Source organism: Gigantopelta aegis, chromosome 9 (genome assembly GCF_016097555.1).
Source record: "Gigantopelta aegis isolate Gae_Host chromosome 9, Gae_host_genome, whole genome shotgun sequence".
NCBI classification, from domain to species: Eukaryota; Metazoa; Mollusca; class Gastropoda; order Neomphalida; family Peltospiridae; genus Gigantopelta; species Gigantopelta aegis.
In genome coordinates this window covers 34,083,036-34,106,448 of record NC_054707.1, presented here as the reverse complement: position 1 = coordinate 34,106,448, position 23,413 = coordinate 34,083,036, and the positions used below count along the sequence as shown (strand labels likewise).

At 37.4% G+C, this 23,413-nt stretch overlaps 1 protein-coding gene across 3 annotated transcripts in view; it reads right to left on the bottom strand.

Annotated features, from left to right (window-relative positions):
• LOC121380834 (retinoic acid receptor alpha-like) overlaps positions 1-23,413 on the bottom strand; it is a 32,557-nt gene that overhangs the window by 5,742 nt on the left and 3,402 nt on the right. The window contains exons 1-5 of one of the 3 annotated variants that reach the window (XM_041509820.1): positions 11,481-11,630; positions 6,170-6,349; positions 2,105-2,405; positions 1,306-1,447; positions 612-853 (exon numbers count right to left, since the gene is read on the bottom strand). In XM_041509820.1, coding sequence (XP_041365754.1) covers positions 612-853; positions 1,306-1,447; positions 2,105-2,405; positions 6,170-6,348 — 864 coding nt within the window. In that variant the 5' untranslated portion in view covers position 6,349; positions 11,481-11,630. Of the gene's footprint in view, positions 1-611; positions 854-1,305; positions 1,448-2,104; positions 2,406-6,169; positions 6,350-6,827; positions 7,077-11,480; positions 11,631-23,413 lie in introns of those variants that run through there. The other 2 variants (XM_041509819.1, XM_041509818.1) reach the window with 2 other exon arrangements.

Here is a 23,413-nt window from a genome sequence, read left to right as displayed (position 1 = left end):
AAGCCATCGGACATAACGCTGGTAGGTACAGGGTTTGTAGCCCGATACCGACTCCAACCCAGAGAAAGTTTTAACCACTCCGGTGAAAGGCCACTACACCCTCTTCTCTCTATCTAACCACTAGCCACTAACAACTAACCCACTGTACTGGATAGACAGCCCAGATAGCTGAGGTGAGCGTGCTAGCGTGGCCTAGCTAAGGGGCCTCAGAAAGTTGTATTGGCCCTCGGTCAGCTGTATTGTCCTTGGCGTTGCCTCGAGTCAATACAATTGTCATTGGACCTATAACAATATGAAAATGCCCTTCTTATAACAGTAGTATTGTATCATTCACCTTGCTGCTAATTCCCTATAAGTTAACTTGACATAAAGGGGGGGGGGGGAGGATACACTCACTCACACACACACACACACACACACACACACACATACATATATATACACACACACACACACACACACACACACACACGCGCCAGTGCTATACATCTATGTAACGTGTGTATTAAAGTTAGTGCTGATAGTATGCGTGTGGTTTTCATTTTGGGGATTGAGGACGAGGATATTTTGATTAAATAAATTTATTTTCACAATATTCTTGTTCTACTTACATAATAGGCTTTCTGCGTCTGCTGCAGCACGTCATCGGCCACATATGACGTCGATCTGACGTATCTGTTGTGGGCGTCAATAATGATGTTGATGAGACCGGAGAGTTCCACGTTGTTTCCTATTGGTCGAGGGACGACCGGAATCAACTCGGTTGTCTTCGGAATTTGAAAGACTCGTAGTTTTTTAACTTCCAGTATGTCTTGTGTCCTTTTCTCGTGTGTATAGCGTCCAGTTTTTATAGCTGAAAAGGTAAAACCGTGTTATTAACATCGCATTGTTATTTTTTTTATTATTACATAACGTATTTTAATTTAAATAGAGGATATTGACGTACATATGTACACACGGATACAGATGTTCTCATACAGACGCACGCGCACGCACGCACAACACAATACAACACAACACAACAGAAACACGCGCAAAAAATAATGAACCTGGGGCCCCGTCCTAGCCCCTTAAATATATCAAATGCCTCTCTCTTTTTTCTGGCTTTAAAAATTGCAGCTGGGTTGCCCTTTTCACCAATTGGTTCATGTGCCCTTTTACCCTTAGTACCACTCGCCCTCCCCCACCCCCGAAACAATTCCTTGTTTAGCCCCTGCTGATTATGGTAATATTATTACATGTAATAAGCAAACTAATGGATGCTTGTTTTAAGACATACGACGTGAGAACTGTAAAGTGCGTTACCTGACTTGGACATCCCAACGAGCACACATTTCTTGTACCGACACGAGGGGCAGGCGTTCCTGCGTCCTGGTCCAATGACACACCGCCCAGACCCTGTACACCGGTACTTGTCGTTCCGCTGTAAACTTCGCCGGAAAAACCCCTGAAATCAACATGGACGGCAATTCGTTATTCTCAGGGTTTGATTATACAGTAGTGAAGCTCACTGTCCGGTTTACTCGGGCTGGTTGCCAAAGGCGAATGCTTCTTTATTTAGCTCTCTACCGGTCAAATTGGAGGGGACAATAGGTTTTATCTTCGTCCTTCTGTCTGTCTATTTGTCAGTCTGTCCATCCGTCCGTCTGTGCCACATATAGCTTTCCGGATGTTTTTTTGTTTTTTTTCAACAATGCCTGAAGATATTTGCTCATTTTTGACAAAGTTATGCCCCTTGAACTTAGGATATATGACAATTTGTTTTCCGGACCTTTTTGTTTTGTTTTTGCAGTGGCAGTAAGTAGCTTATGGGAACAGAGAATATGGCAAAAGGGGCCTTCTGGATACAGTTCGAAAAATAATCAAAATAATAGCTATGAGGAACAGAGAATAGGGTAAAAGGGCCTTCTAGATACAGTTTGAAAAATAATCATAATTCTACACTTTGAACCATTACTATTAACGCACTACCAGGCAGAGCTGTATTTTCCTGTTTAGGACACATCCGCCGGTAAATTCAGAGAATGTGTCTTAAAACAGACGATCGATCGATTGATTGATTGATTGATTGATCCATTCATTGATTAATTGAATTGATGCGTACCTTGCAGGCCTCGCAAGTGTTAACGCCGTAGTGAAAACCCGATGCCTTCTCTCCGCAGACGCGACATGGTGGCAGCATGGCGGGCGAGGATGATGATGATGTCGTCGACGAGGATGTTGTTGTCGAGGAAGATTGTGTTGAGGGTTTCGGCGAATCGATCCCAGAGTCGGACGACGAGTTGACTACCGAAGAAGAGGAGCCGATGGAATCCACTTCCGAGTCGTATCCACTGGGCACGTACGAGTCCTCCATCCAGTTCAACGAGTCGATGGAACTGTCGCTGAAATTCCCCATCGTGAACCTGAAACGGTGAACGAATGAATGGTTAACGACACACCAGCACAAACCTGAAACAGTGAACGAATGAATGGTTAACGAAACACCAGCACAAACCTGAAACAGTGAACGAATGAATGGTTAACGAAACACCAGCACAAACCTGAAACAGTGAACGAACGAATGATTAACGACACACCAGCACAAACCTGAAACAGCAAACGAACGGATGGTTAACGACACACCAGCACAAACCTGAAACAGTAAACGAATGAATGGTTAACGACACACCAGCACAAACCTGAAACAGTGAACGAACGGATGGTTAACGACACACCAGCACAAACCTGAAACAGTGAACGATTGAATGGTTAACGACACACCAGCACAAACCTGAAACAGTGAACGAATGAATGGTTAACGACACACCACACAAAAATACACATCTGCTGTCAAACAAAGGAGAGTATATGAATATGATTACCTAAAATAAAGGCACATAAATAAAATATATCAAAAGATTAATGATTTTACAATACGGCTTTAATATGGGTTTCGTACTCTCGTTTTGTATTCTCGAAAGGAAAAGATAAATATTTTCAGAGCCATTTGGAATTTCTTGGGAAGTGAACAGTCAATCAAAAGATGATTCCGTCACATCAGTCCTTCATTACAGTAACTGGTACTAGTTTGTTGTAAATGTAATTTTGTCAGTCGGGAAGCTGACATAAAATAGCCCTTGCTGCTAATCGGAATTAGCAAAATCCAGTTTGGGCTACTACCGTATTAGGACGATCAGTGAAACAGCGAATTAGAAGATACTGGTATTCTAAATAACAAAATGTTTTTGTTTGGGCTTTTTGTTTGTTTTTGTGTTTTGTTTGTTGTTGTTTTTTGTGGGGGGGGGGGGGGGGTTGTTGGGTTGGTTTTTTTTGGGGGGGGTTGCATTTCTTTGTTTTGTTTTTGTTTTAGTTTGTATTATTTTTATTTATTTATCTGTCTGTCTGTCTATTTTATTTTACTTTGTATTTTGTTTGTTTGTCTAATGATTTTTCTCTCTATTTTTCTAGTCCGTCGTTAAATAAAATATTTCCTTCGTTTCCTATCTTTTTAAAATGGCTTTATTAGTAGGGAGAGGGACACAGCCCAGTGGTAAAGCGCTCGCCGTGGTATGCACTACCCTGTATGTGGGATGATGCACATAAAAGATCCCTTGCTGCTAATCGAAAAGAGTAGCCCATGGAGTGGCGACAGTGGGTTTCCTCTCTCAATATCTGTGTGGTCCTTAATCATAAGCCTGATATAACCGTAAATAAAATGTGTTGAGTGCATTGTTAAATAATGTCTTTCCTTCCTTCTTATTAGTAGGGATCATTTTACAAACCAGCCTCGGTGGCGTCGTGGCAGGCCATCGGTCTACAGGCTTGTAGGTACTGGGTTCGGATCCCAGTCGAGGCATGGGATTTTTAATCTAGATACCGACTCCAAACCCAGAGTGAGTGCTCCGCAAGGCTCAATGGGTAGGTGTAAACCACTTGCACCGACCAGTGATCCATAACTGGTTCAACAAAGGCCATGGTTTGTGCTATCCTGCCTGTGGGAAGCGCAAATAAAAGATCCCTTGCTGCTAATCGGAAGAGTAGCCCATGTAGTGGCGACAGCGGGTTTCCTCTCAAAATCTGTGTGGTCCTTAACCATATGTCTGACGCCATATAACCGTAAATAAAATGTGTTGAGTGCGTCGTTAAATAAAACATTCCTTTCTTTCCTTTCATTTTACAAAGGCGGCAAAGTCTCAGGACGGTTTAATACTAAAATCTTAATTTATCGAAACCTCTATATGCATCGAGAAGTAGAAACAAAGAACAAGAAATTAAAATAAAGGACGAAGCTAGGGAAAAAAAAACTCGAAAAGAAAAGAAAAAGATGAAAAATGGTGAATTATTGCTGTCATATCAGACGACATTCTCGATCCTTATTGCTCCTGGCGTTGTCGACCTATCGCCTGAGAGCGCGTTTCTGATTGGTCGGCTGAGCGAAACGACAGACACAATACCGTGTAAAACATGCTGTAGTTGACGTCAGCAGGAAGGACATTAACTTGTTAACTGACACATCTCAGCTTCCCATATTTGTCCTGCATACTAGTATATCGAGCAGTCGCGTACCGAGTAGGATGTAAATATTCCTGTTTAGCTAGTTCGTAAACAGCAAAATCGCGAATATTATATAATTTAATAAATATTCATGTGGCGAATTTCTTTTCCCTAACAATGTCAATAGGTTTATTTTTTGTTTTGTTCTTTTGTGTCCGCTTGACTTAAAACGAAGGGATATGTTGTGTCTTTCTGTCTTTGAGTGATTCCTGTCGGTTGGTACAGAATTTGGCAACGAACAACAATCCAATTTATTTTTAAAAATACATTAGAAAGCCTTTTAAGAAATTAAATTACTAGAAACATACCAAAAGCAACCAAAACAAAAAGAAAACAAAAACAACAACATTAACAACAACAACAACAACAACAGTAACATAACTTGTCAGAGCTCTTCCATAAATATCACATAGAATTTTGTGAATTAGGAATAACTATTTTTCCAATATTCACCATTCACGAAATAATGTTAGCATAGGCGTCAGTAACATATTAATTCGTCTGTCAAAAAGGGGGATACAAAAACTTCAGAGTTCGACATAGGCGTATGAAGAGGCCAGCAACTGAAGGTTCAGTAACATATTAATTCGTCTTTCAAAAGGGGAGATACATAAACTCAGAGTCCGACATACACGTCGGTAGGTGCCCGCAAATGGCGGGATTGGGGGTTATATTAACTTGAGTTTCAACGGGGGAGGGCAGCAATACATTATCTTTAGAGTTGGGAAATGTCTCTTGTCCCCGTCCCGCTTTCGACGCCTGTGTTGAGGGGACTGCCCACCTCTCCCCCCCCCCCCCCCCCACCCCCATTTCCGATGCCTATAATTAAGGAGTTTTATTTGCTTTTAAAACTGTTTAGCAGACTCGCGGCCCATAAAAGAAGAAAACAATTTGGTGTCTACCAGTGATGTTCTACTGATCGATTATTGAAAATTGATCAGCTTGGCTCTGCCGATGCGATTATCGATTATTAAAAAAAAATCTATAATCGATTGTGTGGGATTATGTTAACTTTAATTGTTCCTCCAGTTTAGATAATGGAATTGATGTACATATGTTGAGGTAGGTGTTTGTTTTCACGTGTACATAAAGAAAACTGGTATTAAAGCTATTAAAGGTAAAATTAGGCATTTGTGGGATCTAAATCTTGGTGAACACAACACTAGGTGCATGATCCTACCGATTGTGTAATCGAAAGGTGATCGCTTGATGCCAACCGATTATAATCGATGATCGATGACAGGCCTCGGTGGCGCAGTGGTTAAGCCATCGGACTACAGGCTGGTAGGTACAGGGTTCACAGCCCGGTACCGACTCCAACCCAGAGCGAGTTCTTAAGGGCTCAATGGGTAGGTGTAATGCCACTACACCCTCTTCTCTCTCACTAGCCACTAACCAACTAACAACTAACCCACTGTCCTGGACAGACAGCCCAGACAGCTTAAATGTGTGCCCAGGACAGCGTGCTTGAACCTTAATTGGATATAAGCACGAAAATAAGTTGAAATGAAATGATGATCGATGATAAAATTCCAACCGATTCTCAACACTAATGTCTACCACCTTTCCAACGTGATTATTCTTGGAATAGCTCCCGGATGTAAATAATATATATAGTAACACTTTTGCTAACTTCATGGGTGGAGATGAGGATGCAGACGATCTGGGAGAACTTCCTGTCGAATCGGGCGAACTGACCAATGGCAGTGGAGAACAGATCCAGTCTGCTGATTCGTAGCCGCTGGGGACGTAAAAGTCATCCAGCCAATCAAGTGACACGGGAGAACCTTCGTTGAAATTTTCTATCCTCATTCTGAAATTAGCACAAAGGTAAAGTTGAAAGTTTCAAAATCACGTCTATTTAAAAAGAAAGAAAATACTGGAAGAAAACGAAAGGGTGGGGTTTTTTGTTGGGATTTTTTACCTATACTTGCATAAATAGTGGATGGACGATATATACTGATTTAGGGAACATTTAAAAGGTCGACTCTTACCTTTACTTTTTTGCCAAAATTATTTCAGACTGTTTGTTGCTGTTGACATATAAATAGGTGCATCTTTTGACGCCGTACATAAAATTCTATATACATGTATGAATATATATACAATAAATTATTTGCAGAAACTAAATGTTTTAATACTGTAATCCTGATAGTGCGACCACCTGACGATGGAAAACATCATTTTCCCAGACAGCCCAGATAGCTGAGATATGTGCCTAGGACAGTGTGCTTTAACCGTAAAGGGATATAAACACGATTGTCAAGTTAAAAACAAATAAAATAAATAACCTGTAGACGTAACGGATTTCACGTTTTAAACCTTTGAACCGTTATCCTGGATAGAAAAGCCACAGAAATGTTCTGGAATCTTATTTTGATTACAAAGTCATTATATCACAATCATCACCGTTGACACCATTACGATCAATACCATCATCATCATCATCATCGTCATCATTCATGGATCCAAAATCGAATGATACACAAAAACTATTTTCCAAAAGAATATCAGTTTATCAGGTGCGTATGTGGGCGCGCTCACACTTTTATATGAACAAACAGAAACCTTTTTTTTTTTTTTTCTTTTTTTTTTTCTTTTTTTTTTTAAGTTTTGAATTATTGCTGTCATCCCTAAGACAATCCCTATAAGTATTGTTACAGAAGCTGTCCACCTATCTCCGTGTGTTTGTCACTGATTGGTCGGTTACGCTGTCGTGATACAGCACAAAAATAATGTAGCTACATTTTATAGTTGACATGGTGGAAAAAAAACATAAATTTCTTTAGTGATATATCTAACGATTCTCGTCACACTTTGGTCACATCGTCAACATTAGCTCAGTCGGTTGAGTTGTCGCTTAAGATGCTTGCGTCGCAGGATCGAACCACCTCGGTGGATCCATTCAACCGACTGAGTGTTTTTTTCTCGTTCCAACCAGTGCCCAACAACTGGACAAAGGCCGTAGTGTGTGCTTTCCTGTCAGTGGGAAGGTGCATATAAAAGATTCCTTTCTGCATTTGGAAAAATGTAGCGGGTTTCCTCTGATGACTACGTACCAAAATTACCAAATGTTTGACATCCAATAGCCGATGATTAATTAATCAATGTGTCATTAAAGAAAACAATTTTTTTTGGTGATATATCTAACGATTCTCGTCGCTGTTTGAATACATCTTAGACACAATTAGACATGAAATGAGTGTTAAAAATATTTAGTATTTAATTTTTTTTTAATTAAAATTGATAATAAAATATATATTAGTGAATTATCAATAAAATTAGGATAACAAAAAAAGATTGTTTGGGGTTTTTTTTAACGACACCACTAGAGCACATTGATTTATTAATCATCGGCTACTGGATGTCAAACATGGTCATTTTGACAGTTATAATGAGGAAACCCGCTAGTAGCAAGGTTTTCTTTTATATATGTATGCACCATGCCACAGACAGGATAGCACATACCACGGCCTTTGGCTGGAACGAGAAATAGCCCAATGGCAATGGGCCCACCGACGGGGATCGATCCTAGAGCGAGCGCGTGTCAGGCGTGTACCCTACCACTGGGATAAGTATATTAACTAATTTATAATAGCGGTGCTTGCATTCCTATCTCTCATGGCTTGCCGAGGTGATTCAGTATGAATCATCACACATCAAAATACGATAGGTATATACATTAACATTGAAGTATATAGTTTTATCGTATAATCTGAACGACAATCCCGTTTTCCATATTAATCAAAATCATATTTTTTTACAAGGTAGAGTCGAAAGGGTATTTTGGCAAAATTATGATTGCTTCCATGAATCTATCAGGCGTTTCGTCTAAAGGAAGACTGCCAATCATCAGGAGATCATTAAATTTTCATAACGTTATCTCCTTCTTGCAATAATAGCATTCCAAATTTACAAACGAAATTTGTATGCACGGCTAGCTCAGTCGGTAGAGCACGAGACTCTTAATCTCGGGGCGCATCTTTTTTTATTTTTTTTATTTTTTTAATTATTAAAACATGTTAAATATGCAAATGTAACCTCACATGCACCAACCAAACACAGACACGCAATAGCAAAACGCCAAGTGTAAAACATTAAACAACAACCGGCCAGTGAAACAAAAGAACAAAATAAACAATGACACAAACAAATAAGTATAAGAGGACTCAGGACTGTTGTAGCGTTATCTGAAGAAAGACAAATAAGGTGACGTAACATCATTGTTTGTACGTCATTGTTGACAACGACATATAACGGCATTTATGATACCATAAGGGACGGGAATTAGCCCAGGGGTAAAGCGCTCGCCTGATGCGCGATCGGTATGGGATCGATCCCCGGCGGTGGGCCCATTGGGGAATTTCTCGTTCTAGCTAGTGCACTACGACTGGTATATCAAATACGTATGTGCTATCCTGTCTGTGGGATGGTGCATATAAAAGATCCTTTACTACTAATGGAAAAAATGCAGCGGGTTTCTTCTCTAAGACTATATGTCGGAAGTTACCAAATGTTTAACATTCAATAGCCGATGATTCAATGTGCTCTAGTGGTGTCGTTAAACAAAACAAAATTTTAACTCTCTTGCACCGCTTGGATAATGCTCCTAATTGTATAAGTAATAATAATTAGTATGAATTGTTTTGTTTAGCAAACATCATTTACTGAAAATACCCAATGAGTGTACATTTTTTATGTTGGATATAATTAAAATTATCGCATGCTATAACAATATTCAAGGGAGGGTAACAGTTATATCAATGTTGAAGTGAAGGTTACAACAGATCATGTTATAGCGTTGTTCAACTGAAGGTCATATCAAATCATGTTATAACGATGTTCAAGTGAAGATAACAGATTATGTTATAACAGTGTTCAACTGAAGGTCACGACAGAACATGTTATAACAGTGTTCAAGTGAATGTCATATCATATCATGTTATAACATTGTCCAAATGAAAGTCACAGCACATCATGTTATAACAATGTTTAAGTAAAGGTCCACATATATCATGTTATAACAATGTACAAGTGAAGGTCATAAGATCATGTTATAACATGTTCAAGTAAAGGTCATAAGATTATGTCATAACAATGTAATTGAAGGTCATAGGATTATGTTATAACAGTGTTTACGTGTAGGTCACAACAGATCAGACATCTGAGTGAATATAAAAGATTTCTTGCTGCTAATGGAAAAATGGAGCGGGTTTCTTCTACAACTATATGTCTATATGTCAGAATTACCGAACCTTGGACATCCAATAGCCGATTATTAATAAATTAATGTACTCTAGTGGTGTCGTTAAACAAAACAATCTTTATTTTTTTAACTGATTTGTTTTTAGTTACTGTCATGTAAAAACAAAATATTCTGCAATTAGTATAATGGCACGCGATGAAATCCAATCTGTGTTTTAAAATACCCAGTTGTTTAAAGGTATAATATCAAAATGTGACCTCTTAAAACAGGTCGGTTAGTACCACATAATTAGGTACTTTGGGAGAACTGGAACGTGACCTCTTATAGCACGTGACGTCATAATAGAAATGAACGGATAAACAGGTTTGACTAATATATGTAACAAGCATATATATTAATGTTAGTAATACTGTTCTCCTGTTTCCGTTATACGTGATGGATTTCAAAATGTAATCCTAAAGCTAAAAAAAACATAGTTTTAAATAATGCTAAAAAAAAAAAAAAAAACATTAATCTGTTTGTAACGAAATAAAAAAAGCAGAATAGAAAAACATAATTTTGTTTACTTGTAAATGTATTTGTCTTAGATTAATATTCATATATTCATAAATAGCGAAGTGAGATAACGCATGCGTGTCCTTAGGCTAGTTATAAATCATTTTAAAGTTCACAGCCAAACCTTTTCTCACTGAAGCAGAACAATAGTTGTACTTGTGTAGTTTGCGTGTATTATAACACGTTTTATACATTCACTATTTAACACCAAGTTTTTAAACTCCGATTTAATATACAAAAAAAGTTACACAAAATAATATTAATTATATATAATGGGAGAGCATAATTATAAACACATGGGTACCTCTCGGTATAAATAAATAATCAAGTTAATGAATGAATAAACGAAATTAATGGATGGATGGATGGATGGATGAATGAATGAATGAATGAATGAATGAATAAATAAATAAATAAATAAACTGATGGACGAATGAATGAATGGATGGATAGATGGATGGATGAATAGATGGATGGATGGATGGATGGATGGATGAATGAATGAGTGAATGAATGAGTGTTTAAGAACACCCCAGCACAAAAATACACTGGATACTTGATGTCAAATAACGGTAAAAATATGAATGAATTGATGATCAACATCAATATAAAAATTCGAATGTTAAATTAAACAAGTGTAAAGAGTGGTGCATAGTATAAATACCAAAATATATTAAAAAATTTCTGGTATATAAATATCACAAGTAAATATATTAAAATTTAGAATAGAAGTCAATGCGGTTTTGTCATGTACATATGTGTATATTATATAAGTATATTTACATGTTTAGACAAGTGTCCAGGCTATTCAGCTTTGATAAGTTAATTTAGAGTACCAAATACATTTTTTGAAAGATATACTTGCATTTAAAAAAAAACCTAAATAAATATGTAAATAAGTAAATAAGTTAATTTTGAGCACCAAATACATTTTTCGAAAGATATTATATAAGTATATTTTCATGTTTAGACAGTGTCCACGCTATTCCACTTCGATAAGTTAATTTAGAGCACCAAATACATTTTTTGAAAGATATACTAGTACTTGCATTTAAAAAAAACACCTAAATAAATATGTAAATAAGTACATGTATTGTTAAAACTGGTATCAATTTGGTGTAAAAAAACAACAACAACTATATATATATAAACAAAAGTTACAGAAATAACATCCTTCACTTACTTGTGTGTTGTTAGTTCTGTTAAACGTTATTAAATACTACACTGTTGACTATCACATTTCACATACCGACTGGCATTTCGTTAAAGTGTTATTTTTTAAAATGACTGGATAGCAGCGCGTGTGCAATAAACCGTGATGCACACGACACTTTACGACGGTTCCCAAAATTTCCCTTTCTGACAGATTACTCGTTGACCGTGACCACACGAGGGCGCCAGGCGAGTTATTGCTGTCACGTGACCGCGACACAAATGTATATTCTCCATGTTTCGTAACAGGATAAACCTACACACAGTGTAAAACGTGTACATATGAAATATATAATATATTGGTTAGTTAGATATGTAAACATATAATTTAAAAGATATATTTAGCTATATTTTACTAAATAATGTTGTAATTGTGTAAACAAAATTATATTGTTGATGTTGGCGATGAAGCTGATTTTTTAAATTATTATTTATTATTTTATTTTATTTTATTTTATTTTATTTTATATATTTTTTTATTATTTATTTATTTATTTATTTAATGCCATGCTTACATAGATAATTGTACATAGGTGGTAATTAGAAAGAAAGAAAGAAATGTTTTATTTAACGACGCACTCAACACATTTTATTTACGGTTATATGGTGTCAGACATAATTATGGTTAAAGGGACATTCCTGAGTTTGTTGCATTGTAAGATGTTTCCGACTAATAAAATAGTTCTACGATTAAACTTACATATTAAATCTATTTTCTTGTTTAGAATATCAGTGTTTTTATATTCAATGTGTTTCTGGCCGTCTTAATATTTGTAAGTAGTCGAAACTGGATTTTGTCTTCAAATAATTTCGTACGTACGAAAAAACATATTTTAGTAAATAAAATTACATTTAACCTAGTACAAATATTAGAACGATCAGAAACACGTTGAATATACAGATACTGTTATTCTAAACAAGAAAATACATATAATATGCAAATTTAATCGTAGAAATATTTTATCAGTCGATAACATCTTAAAAACTGCAGCAAACTCAGGAATGTCCCTTTAAGGACCACACAGATTTTAAGAGGAAACCCGCTGTCGCCACTACATGGGCTATTCATTACGATTAGCAGCAAAAGATCTTTTATTTGCGCTTCCCACAGGCAGGATAGCACAAACCATGGCCTTTGTTGAACCAGTTATGGATCACTGGTCGGTGAAAGTGGTTTACACCTACCCATTGAGCCTTGCGGAGCACACACTCAGGGTTTGGAGTTGGTATCTGGATTAAAAAACCCATGCCTCGACTGGGATCCGAACCCAGTACCTACCAGCCTGTAGACCGATGGCCTAACCACTACGCCACCGAGGCCGGTCTAGGTGGTAATTAGACACCAGTAAACATCTTAAAGGGAGTTGTCTTAAAACGTAACCCTATAACGAGAAAAAACGGGTTGGACAATTTTTTTTTACACAAGTTGTAAGATATGGTATTTAATGGACATGAATGTGATATTGTATTCAACAACGTGCTTAAACAAAATTCATATAATCAAAAAACAAAAAAAAAAAAAAAAAAAAATTTAAAGTATTAAAGACAAATTTATTTTCGGCATTGGTGAGAACATTATTCGTTATTTTTGACAACACATACTTGTTAACACATATACGTGCGATAACATTTTACAGACATATGACTGGCTGCACTTAGGTGATGACCAGGTCACCAATGCCATACTACTCAATGGAAAAGCACGGTGGAAATCGACAAGGTAGCCTGAAATTGACAAGTTAAGCGATAAGGCCGTATATAGGTTTTAGTTGAAAATACATTTATTTTAAAACTGTTTTCTGAGGATATGTAAGAAATAGAATACTACATTCGTGTCCGCTAGATATCATTTATCTTACAACTTGTTGTTTACAAATGTATCCAACTTGTTTTCACTCGTTAGATATGTTTTATAACAACTCGTAAGATAAATGGTATCTAACGGCCGCTCTATGTCTTTAAATCAATCACCTATATATGTTTGATATTGCCACACAAATTATCACAAACTTGATTCAGTGTTACAAATCCAATTAGTATTCAAGCAAATCTATCCTGGCAGAGATTATTGTGTGTATGTTTGTGTGTGTGTGTGTGTGTGTGTGTGTGTGAGAGAGAGAGAGAGAGAGAGAGAGAGAGAGAGAGAGAGAGAGAGAGAGAGAGAGAGAGAGAGAGAGAGAGAGAGAGAGAGAGAGATGGTTTTGATTTAGATTGAGAACGCTAGTCTTGGAGTGGCAGTCCTCTTTGACCAGTGCAGGAATTATTTATCGTCCAGTAATGGCATCTCCTCTGCACTGGCTGTCCTCCTTGAGACTAAACACACGACAGATTCATGAACCAATCACTATTTTGTCAAATACCCATTCGACTCTGCTTTGTGCAGAGATATGGTTTTAACAATGCATAACGGTTTTGTCAATCAGATTTAGTCGAAAGATAGCTTATATCAAGTCTTTTCCTTCCCGTACCATATACCACCAACATTTGTACCATCAATCTGGCTCGGGTCTACGATTCTGTAGACGTAACATTAATGTAATGTAGTTAGACGGCGTTGATAAATAAGACGGTACAGAAAAGTAAAATTTACTGTTAGATCAATTGACGTCATACCAAGCGTTTCAAGTTGTAAAAAAATGAAATGTTCGTGTCCTAAATAAAGTATTGCAAAGGGAAGCTAGATAAAATTTCAGATTTTAAAGCTGCCATTAAAGTCGCGGATCTTAATTTGAACCATGAAAATAGACACTGACGTAGGTTTTTCTACAACTCTGTAACACATTTGGATAAATTTACTTATGGATTGTCTGTTGTTTCTTTTACGTTCATCGGGGTATGAACAAAAAAAAATCATCCGCAAACTGTGTGAATCGGCGAAGCCATTCTCACATAAGTTTGCGGATGATTTTTTTTGTTCATACCCAGATGAACGTAAAAGAAATAACAGACAATACTTATAATTAAATTTGAATGATACATGCTAATAATAACACTAAAACGTCATACTTTATTTTGAATTATTTTTTATCCATAAACAATAACGCTCATTAAGACAACTTGCCCATATAAAATGACGTCATCACATATGACGTTCCCTGACGACGTAATTTTTACGTTCATCGAAAAATTAAGAAACTCCCATTGCTACGTCTGGACCAATCGGATGATGTTAAGTTGTAATGAATGTACCACAGAAATTTAATTATAATAGAATGAAACAAGGGACAGTGACGTTGAAACGGGAAAATACTCTCTAAAATAGACTACAGCTCGTCTTAATAACCTATTTCTCAGAGGTGCTTTCGTTTTTAGATTTATGACAAATGTATTTCGTGACATCACACACACCAGGATTACCTTAAACACTTCGGATGTTCGGAAATGGATAACCTGAACAATAAAATCTAAGTAAAGTCTGATTTTAATTATTAAAAACGACTCTAATAGTGAAAAATACGCCGTAGTGTTTAGGTTCTGTCACTTTAAAGTTACACAGTGGCGTTTTTTTCTTTAAACGTATTTATCAATTTAAAAATAATTTTATTCACTGATAGATGTTTCTCTTTTTTTTAAATTGGGAAATCTATAGATGACCGACAGGTTAAACGCATGATGTCGCGGTTATTGTGTACACGTTTTTCTCCCACAATTCTTTGACGGTCAAGAACTAGCATATGGTTTTCAGAGGTAGCCTACATGACGTAGCATTTTGTGTTTATTATCTATTTTTCCTCAGAATCCCTTTCATCTAAGAAAAGAAATGGCAAACCAGACATAAAACATAACAGAGTTGGTGTTCACACTGATTCATACCTTTGTGGCAACTCTTCGGAAAGTCCAAAAGTATTTTCTTGAAACAAGGAAGTGTTCTGCGCTGTATTCAAAGTGACCATTTTGTCGGAACGGATGGAGTCTTTGTAATTGAACTTGGTAACCCACATTTTGTCACAATAGCATACCAAGCTTCCGCGTATTATGAGCGAGTATGGAGAAACCATAGAGAGTTAAAGATGCACAATCATAGTTGACATTGACAGATTTAGTTAATTTTGGTACACGCCTAGGGTGACAGAAATAATGTACATTTAATTTTTGCTCGGCGACGCGTTTCGGTTGTGCGTGTGTTTGTACGTCAGAACACTGCATCTAGTTCAGTTTGGGCACACGCATTAGTCACGTATCAAGGTCCTTGTCGATCAAATGTTGTCAGTGTGTAACAGCGGTATCTCCAGTGTTACTGTTTAGTATACATGGATATTGCTTTTTAAACTCTTTGTATGTTTTAAGACCATTCATATGTTTTATTACATAATGTAGCCATGAGTCATAATGTTGTTATTCATTGACTTTATGACACTTAATTATATATAAATTCATCCATCCAAATGCCTACTCATTCTACCACCCATTTATCTATCCACCCAACAAAAAAAAAATACCCACCCACTAACCAATCCACAAATCCACACACACACACACACACAGAGAGAGAGAGAGAGAGAGAGAGAGAGAGAGAGAGAGAGAGAGAGAGAGATACATACAGACATACATACATACATACATACAATCATCGATGCATTCATTTATCCATCCAAACCCCTCCATCCATCATTCTTTTAGTCATCCAACGTAAACAAACATAAGAAAATTATCTGTTACCAAATTATATATACTACTCAAAAGAATTTAAGGGTCAGACGATATTTTCGACATTATTTTCTGAATGTCAATTATATTAGCTAGACCATAATGTCACGCATGGTATTGTTCCATTTTGACGAAAGTGGGTCTAAGCAACCCATAAATGAATTAAAATCCACTGTCATTGACACTGTCGACTAGTTCTAATGGCGAAAACATGCTTACATTTGCACGTAAATTAGGGCGAAAACGAAAGGTCTGCTAAGTGCCCATAACTTGCTTTTTCACAAAGCGCTTCATTTGCACGTTTTGCACGTGTATTCCATGTTCCCAATGCTGAATTTCCGTATAATTGGAGCTTGCGTTCGTGTACGGTGCACACTCCAAATTCGACAATGGTACGACTTCAACTGACTATCGAAGATCGAGGAAGGGCTATTGCTTGGCTCTAGGATGGCAATACGCAAAGAAATGTTGCTCTGAGACTTGGTGTCAGTCAGTGTCGTTGGCCGACTGTGGCAACGGTACCAAGCAACGAATTCTGTTCTAAATCGTCCACGTTCGGGAAGACCCCGAAGCACTACAAATAGAGAGGACCGCTACATCACCAATATGGCTCTACGTCAACGCACAACCACTGCACGCCGATTACGTGACAATCTGCGGACTGCGATTGGAACTCGAGTGTCTGATCAAACCATACGCAATCGTCTGAGAGCCAATAATCTACACTGCCGTCGCCAGGCTGTTCGACCACCACTACCACGTCACAGAACGGCCAGACGTCACTGGTGCACGCTTCATCTGCGGTGGCAACGTGTTCAGTGGGGTCGAGTGATGTTCACTGATGAGTCCAGGTTTAGTCTCCAGTTCAACGACGGTCGGGTTCGTGTCTACAGACGTCCTGGGGAGCGCTTCGCTGACGTTAACGTTAGACAACGTCACCGGTTCGGTGGTGGCAGCGTCATGGTGTGGGGCGGCATCTCTATCCACCACAGGACCCCCCTCCCCTCTATGTGGTGGATGGCAATCTGAATGGAATCCGCTATCTGAATGAGATTATCCGGCCGTTGGTTCTCCCAGGCCTTCAGCAGATTGGCGGCGGGGCAGTTCTGCAGGATGACAATGCCAGACCCCACCGCGCCAGGGTGGTAACGGACTTTCTCAAACAACAAGGTATCGCCAGGATGGATTGGCCAGCATATTCGCCTGACTTGGCCCCAATAGAGCACGCCTGGGACGAATTAGGAGAGTTCAGGATAACCATGCCCATCCGGCCAACCTTCATTATCTGGGTCAACTTCTTATGGCAGAGTGGCAGGCCATTCCCCAAGAGTTCTTCAGACGTCTGATCAACAGCATGAGGCAACGATGTGTCGAGTGTATTCGCGCCAGGGGTGGATTCGCACACTATTAAACGAATGTTCTAATGTGTAAAATCCATGTTTGACAACCTTCAACTTTGACAGCATGTCATGTGACTTTCTTGTATACAGTGACGTTTATTTGTGGTTTTTTGTAAATATGGAACAATAAATAAAAAATTTGGTGTAGTTTACATCATCAATCTAATACACTCTGAAACTTATTTGGTTATAAATTTTTGACCCTTAAATTCTTTTGAGTAGTTATATATATATTACTAGACATTATTATAAACATGGCCATGAAATATATATATATATATATATATATATATATATATATATATATATATATATATATATACATGTATATATATATATATATAAACACAGAAGCCATAAAAGTGATATTTGGTGAAAAGTCATGTTCACTGAATTTAATCTACAGTTAAAATTTAGAACCGATATTCACATTTTTGATGAAACAAGTTCGTGCTTCTGTATATTATTAAGGTCTAATTATTGAGACCAATGTGGCATTATCATTTTGTTTTTGTTTCATGATCAATGCATCTGATCGTATGTTGTTGAGGTTTTTTAATGTAATTTAAACAAAGGTATCTACTGGATATGATGACCGGCCTCGGTGGCGTCGTGGCAGGCCATCGGTCTACAGGCTGGTAGGTACTGGATTCGGATCCCAGTCGAGGCATGGGATTTTTAATCCAGATACTGACCCAAACCCTGAGTGAGTGCTCCGCAAGGCTTAATGGGTAGGTGTAAACCACTTGCACCGACCAGTGATCCATAACTGGTTCAACAAAGGCCATGGTTTGTGCTATCCTGCCTGTGAGAAGCGCAAATAAAAGATCCCTTGCTGCCTATCGGAAGAGTAGCCCATATACTGGCGACAGCGGGTTTCCTCTCAATATCTGTGTGGTCCTGAACCATATGTCTGACGCCATATAACCGTAAATAAAATGTGTTGAGTGCGTCGTTAAATAAAACACTTCTTTCTTTCTATTGGATATGAAGTTCAAATATCTAAAGCTGATTGTGTGCGAAGCCAAATAGTGGCGACACAATATAATATCCAGCCTTATAAATTTACGTTCCATTCATGTTTTGTCTGTTGCTTATTAATTGGCATTTCTTTTGTAGAGACCATGGTCAAGTAAGTTTATGCAACAAGTCCCCTCAGAATCATGGCGTTACGTGTTTTTCATCTTCAGGGGTTTTTTTTTTCTTCTTTTCTTTTCCTTTCCTTTCCATTACTTTAAAAACTGAATAGTTATAGACATGGTTAGAGCATTGCAGAATACATGTAAATCAGTATTTTACTCACAGCTGATTTACCGAAAGCGTGTGGCAAAAACAAAAAAATGCATTTTAAAAATCCAAAATTGTTTGACTGTTTTTAAAGGCATACGGTTACAGATTTAAGGACCTTATTTCTCTAAAAATGGATAATAAAAAAAAATTACATTAATTGTTGGAAACCAAATCTAACTATCGCATCACCTTAACTGAACCATGATGGAGTGAAATCCATGTCATCCCTCTCAACAATTTTAGTTTTTGAATTATGGACCATTGCCATAATTCAATTATTTTTACAAAATGTCATTAATAAATGGAGTATGGTGGTTATGAAGATGGTTGAATAAAGTACATTTAGGGACAAATCAAATTATTTTTGTTCAGGTAATACTTTGTTAGACCATTAAATAGGTCAGTGGTCTGTGACAGTGGCCTTTAAACTTTGCTGACTAAATATAAGCAGGACGCCTGCCTGAAAATTGCATGGTGCCCGTGAAACTCCTTTTCGTGTTTGTTTAAGGTTGGGGCTGTATGATTTATATTTCCATGGAAATTAAAAGTTAAAATATTCAGTTGTTAAAAGTGCTATGTCAAAGTTGCAATAAAAGCGATTCCAGTCAAAACCTTTTATTAATAGTTGTTATATGCCTATAACACTTACAACCACATTATTTAATTTACTAGTAGAAAAAAAACGTATTTTAGTGGAGACTCTTTAGAGTAAATCACACGCATTATTTAGTGGCGTCACTGTTTTATGTGTACACATTCAACGCACTAAGTTTTTTCCATAATTCTTTGCAGACAACTGAAACAAAGATGGCGACCATTCTATTTTTAACCACAAATTATTCAGGAAACCTCTCATATCTTCCAATGTAAGACGTTTTAAAATGTTTATTCCTGAGTTAATTGAGGAAAGATTATGCGTAGAATTGATTAATTTGTAGTTATTTATTACAAATAAATGTGAAAAATAACAAAATATTGTTGCTTCAACTTTGACATAGGACCTTTAAGTGTTTGTATATTTCATTTTAGTAAACGATGTTACCATTTGATGAGATTGGACAGCGGCTTTAAGGGTCAATGACCTTGATTAACATCTGCATTTAAAGTAAAAACATTTTTTTAATCAGATTACATCAGACGTTTAGCTAGATGACGTAAAACTGGAAGAGATTACTAGACATATGTCCTATTCATTTTAATTAGTCATTAGTCAAGTGTAGCAGTCTTGCACATCCGGACGACCTTAACTCCCGGTAATGATGTCGTGGGAACAACTTACCAGTAGTATTTCTTCAAATCCTTTACATTCACAGACAGGCCCGTATCCAGCTAATGTCACTTGGGGGGTGGGGAGATGGGTGTATTTAATTTAAATGGAATATACTTAATTAAGGCACATGGAATAAAAGTCTAACAGTTTTTTAAAAAGAAACCAATTTTGATTGGGTTGCGGCATGGCCTGCGTTTAAAAAGAAACCCCCGCCCCCCCCCCCCCCCCCTCCACGCCAGTGGGTGCCCCAATGTCCCACCCCCAGCTAAGGGCCAGTTTCTAGATAACCTTAATTTTAATTTTATGCCACACTGTAACGTGAAATAGAGTGGTCTGACGCAGATGGCTGTGGCTGAACGAATAAACGAATAAGAAGATACTGACATGGCGTCATTTATTAGTGCAACCTAGTAATGGATAGCAGGATGAATATGTCATGTGATTTTAAGGCGAACGGCTCATGAACCGCCATATTATACAGTTCATATTTGTACAAATGTGTGTATATGTCTGCCTGTCTGCATGTGTGTGCATATGTGTGTGTGTGTGTGTGTGCGTTTTCGTTCGTTTGTGTGTGTGTGTGTGTGTGTGTGTGTTCTCGTGTGTGTATGTGTGTGTGTGTTCGTGTGTGTGTATGTTCGTGTGTGTATATGTCTGTCTATGTGCGTGTGTCTGTCTATATGTGTGTGTTTGTCTGTCTGTCTGTCTGTTTGCATGTGTGTGTGTCCGTCTGTCTGCATGTGTGCGTGCGTGCGTGCCTGTGTGTGTGTGTGTGCACTGCGTTGCGAGATCGCAGAGTTACGACAGTTTATTGAATTACGACCGAAAGATATACATGGACATGTACATCTTGTGATTCCTGTATCAAAATATTTATTTTAAATCTTTCAAAATTGAATAACTTAATATTGGTTTCAATGTCAAACTAATGTCTATGAGATCTCATGGACACTGGAGTTAGGCCTAATGGAAAGAAATTCGGGATTATGCCAATACAACCAGCAAAAGAGGAACTGCAACGAAAACCATCACCCACAGTGTCAGGAAGCTGATCGTGTTAACATATTCAATTTCACATTAGTGATGTTCAGTCCAATATTACGTCTTAATCAGAGGCTGATCTAGGGGAAGGGGCAGGGCCCGCCCCCCCCCCCTAAATTTTGCGACAGTTATAATTTTATTATATATTAATTTTAAATTTGTTTACGATCCCCTCCAAAACCTCCCCCAAAGTTCCCTTGGCATTACGCCTCATGTCATTGCCCCCCCCCCCCCTTCCACACAAACACTAAATGGATTACCTAGATCAGCCACTGTTAGTGTTTTTTTATGCAGTCATTATAACGCTATTGTTAACTGGAATTACCAAGTGTTTCCTTATTGCTTTCTATCAGTCATATAGACTATCATCATCACCACCACTACTTAGTTCAAAATAGGTCAAGTTGAGAATATTAGAATACATGTATTTATCTTTCTTATACACCCGTTGGTGAGAACAGCATTCGTTATTTTTTATAACACATACTTGTTAACAATAACACACATACGTGCTTTAACATTTTAAAGACATACGACTGGCAGCTCCTAGATGATGACCAGGTCACCAATGTCATACCATCTAGAAAATAAATAAATAATAACGGTCGAATCGATCACTCCGTGACGTACAAGATTGAAATTGACTTGTCTGTGACGCGCAAGTTAACTATAAGCAAAAGGGTCGTAAATAGGTTTTCGTTGAAAAGGGCATATAAATTTATTTTAAAACTTCATTTTTTTCAGGATATGTATTATACATGTAAGAAATAGAATACCAGGGCGACCAACTTTCCGGAATTTTCCGAAAAATTCGGAATTTTTAACCCATATCCGGAATTCCGGAATTAATGCCAAATATCCGGAATTTTTTCCAAATTCGCTATCATTATTTTTTGGGGAAGCAACCATTTCTAAATATATTTTAAATTTTCTATATTTTTAAATCCCAAGTTTATTAAACAGGAGTTTATCATTCTGCATTCTCCATTGCAACCTCAACTTGGTATTATCGACTGTTTTGTGCTATTACTAAGACGTTTGTCTATTGGCTGTACTTGTCAACAGCCGACCAATGAAAATGTTTTTAACAATCGAGTAAACTGAAGTCATGTATGAAATTTGTCTTACTTGCTATGTAGTTTATGTATTTATTTTAAAGATATTTCAAATATCATACAGTAATTACTACGGGGCAGATATCGGTTCTATGGTGATGCATGCAACTTCGCCACGGTGTGTAAAAACCTGAACATATAACAGAACACTTGCGATCGTACGAAAACAAAAGAAACGGATCCATAATTCTCAATCTAAATAAAATTAGCTCCACTATTACATGTGGATCTAACAGCAGCCAGTTGGAGCTTATGTCCATGTTGTTGTTATTTTTAAAATATGTCAAATATGGCGCTGTTTAAATTATTTTTTATATTTTTGAAAATGGCGTTTTCGCGTGCCTTAAACTATTGCTTTGAAAGGCGCGTTCGCGTGCTTAAAAATGAAAATACCAGAAAAATATTTCCATTAGGTTGGTCGCCCTGGAATACAACATTCGTGTCCGTTAAATACCATTTATCTTACAACTCGTTGTTTAATAACGCATCCAACTCGCTTTCACTCGTTAGATACGTTTTAAAACAACTTGTTGTAAGGCAAATGGTATCTAACGGCCAATCATGTAGTATTCTCTATTTAATATAATAAAATAAAATAAAATAATGTTAAATATGACATCAATAAGGCAATAATAGCATTCCAAATTTACAAGAGTGATTTATATGCCCGGCTAGCTCAGTCGTTCGAGCCCCACGTTGGACGCATCTTTTTATTTATTAGTATTACTATTTTAATAGTAAAAAAATAATTCAAACATGTTAAGTATGAAAATGTAAGCGCACGTGCATCAATCATACACGTCATACTCGTACATAAAATAAACAAAACGCCCAGTCGAAAACAATAAACAAAAACTTACCAAATAAAACCAAAGAACAAAACAAAACAATCGCACAACCAAACAACTTTCATTCATGAATTTCTCTCAGTGTGTGTCTGTGCGCGTTTCTGTGTGTGTGTGTGTGTGTGTGTGTGTGTGTGTGTGTGTGTGTGTGTGTCTGTGTGTATATGTATCTGTGTGTGTCTGTTGTGTGTATACAGGCTGGTAGGTACTGGGTTCGGATCCCAGTCGAGGCATAGGATTTTTAATCCAGATACCGACTCCAAACCCTGAGTGAGTTCTCCGCAAGGCTCAATGGG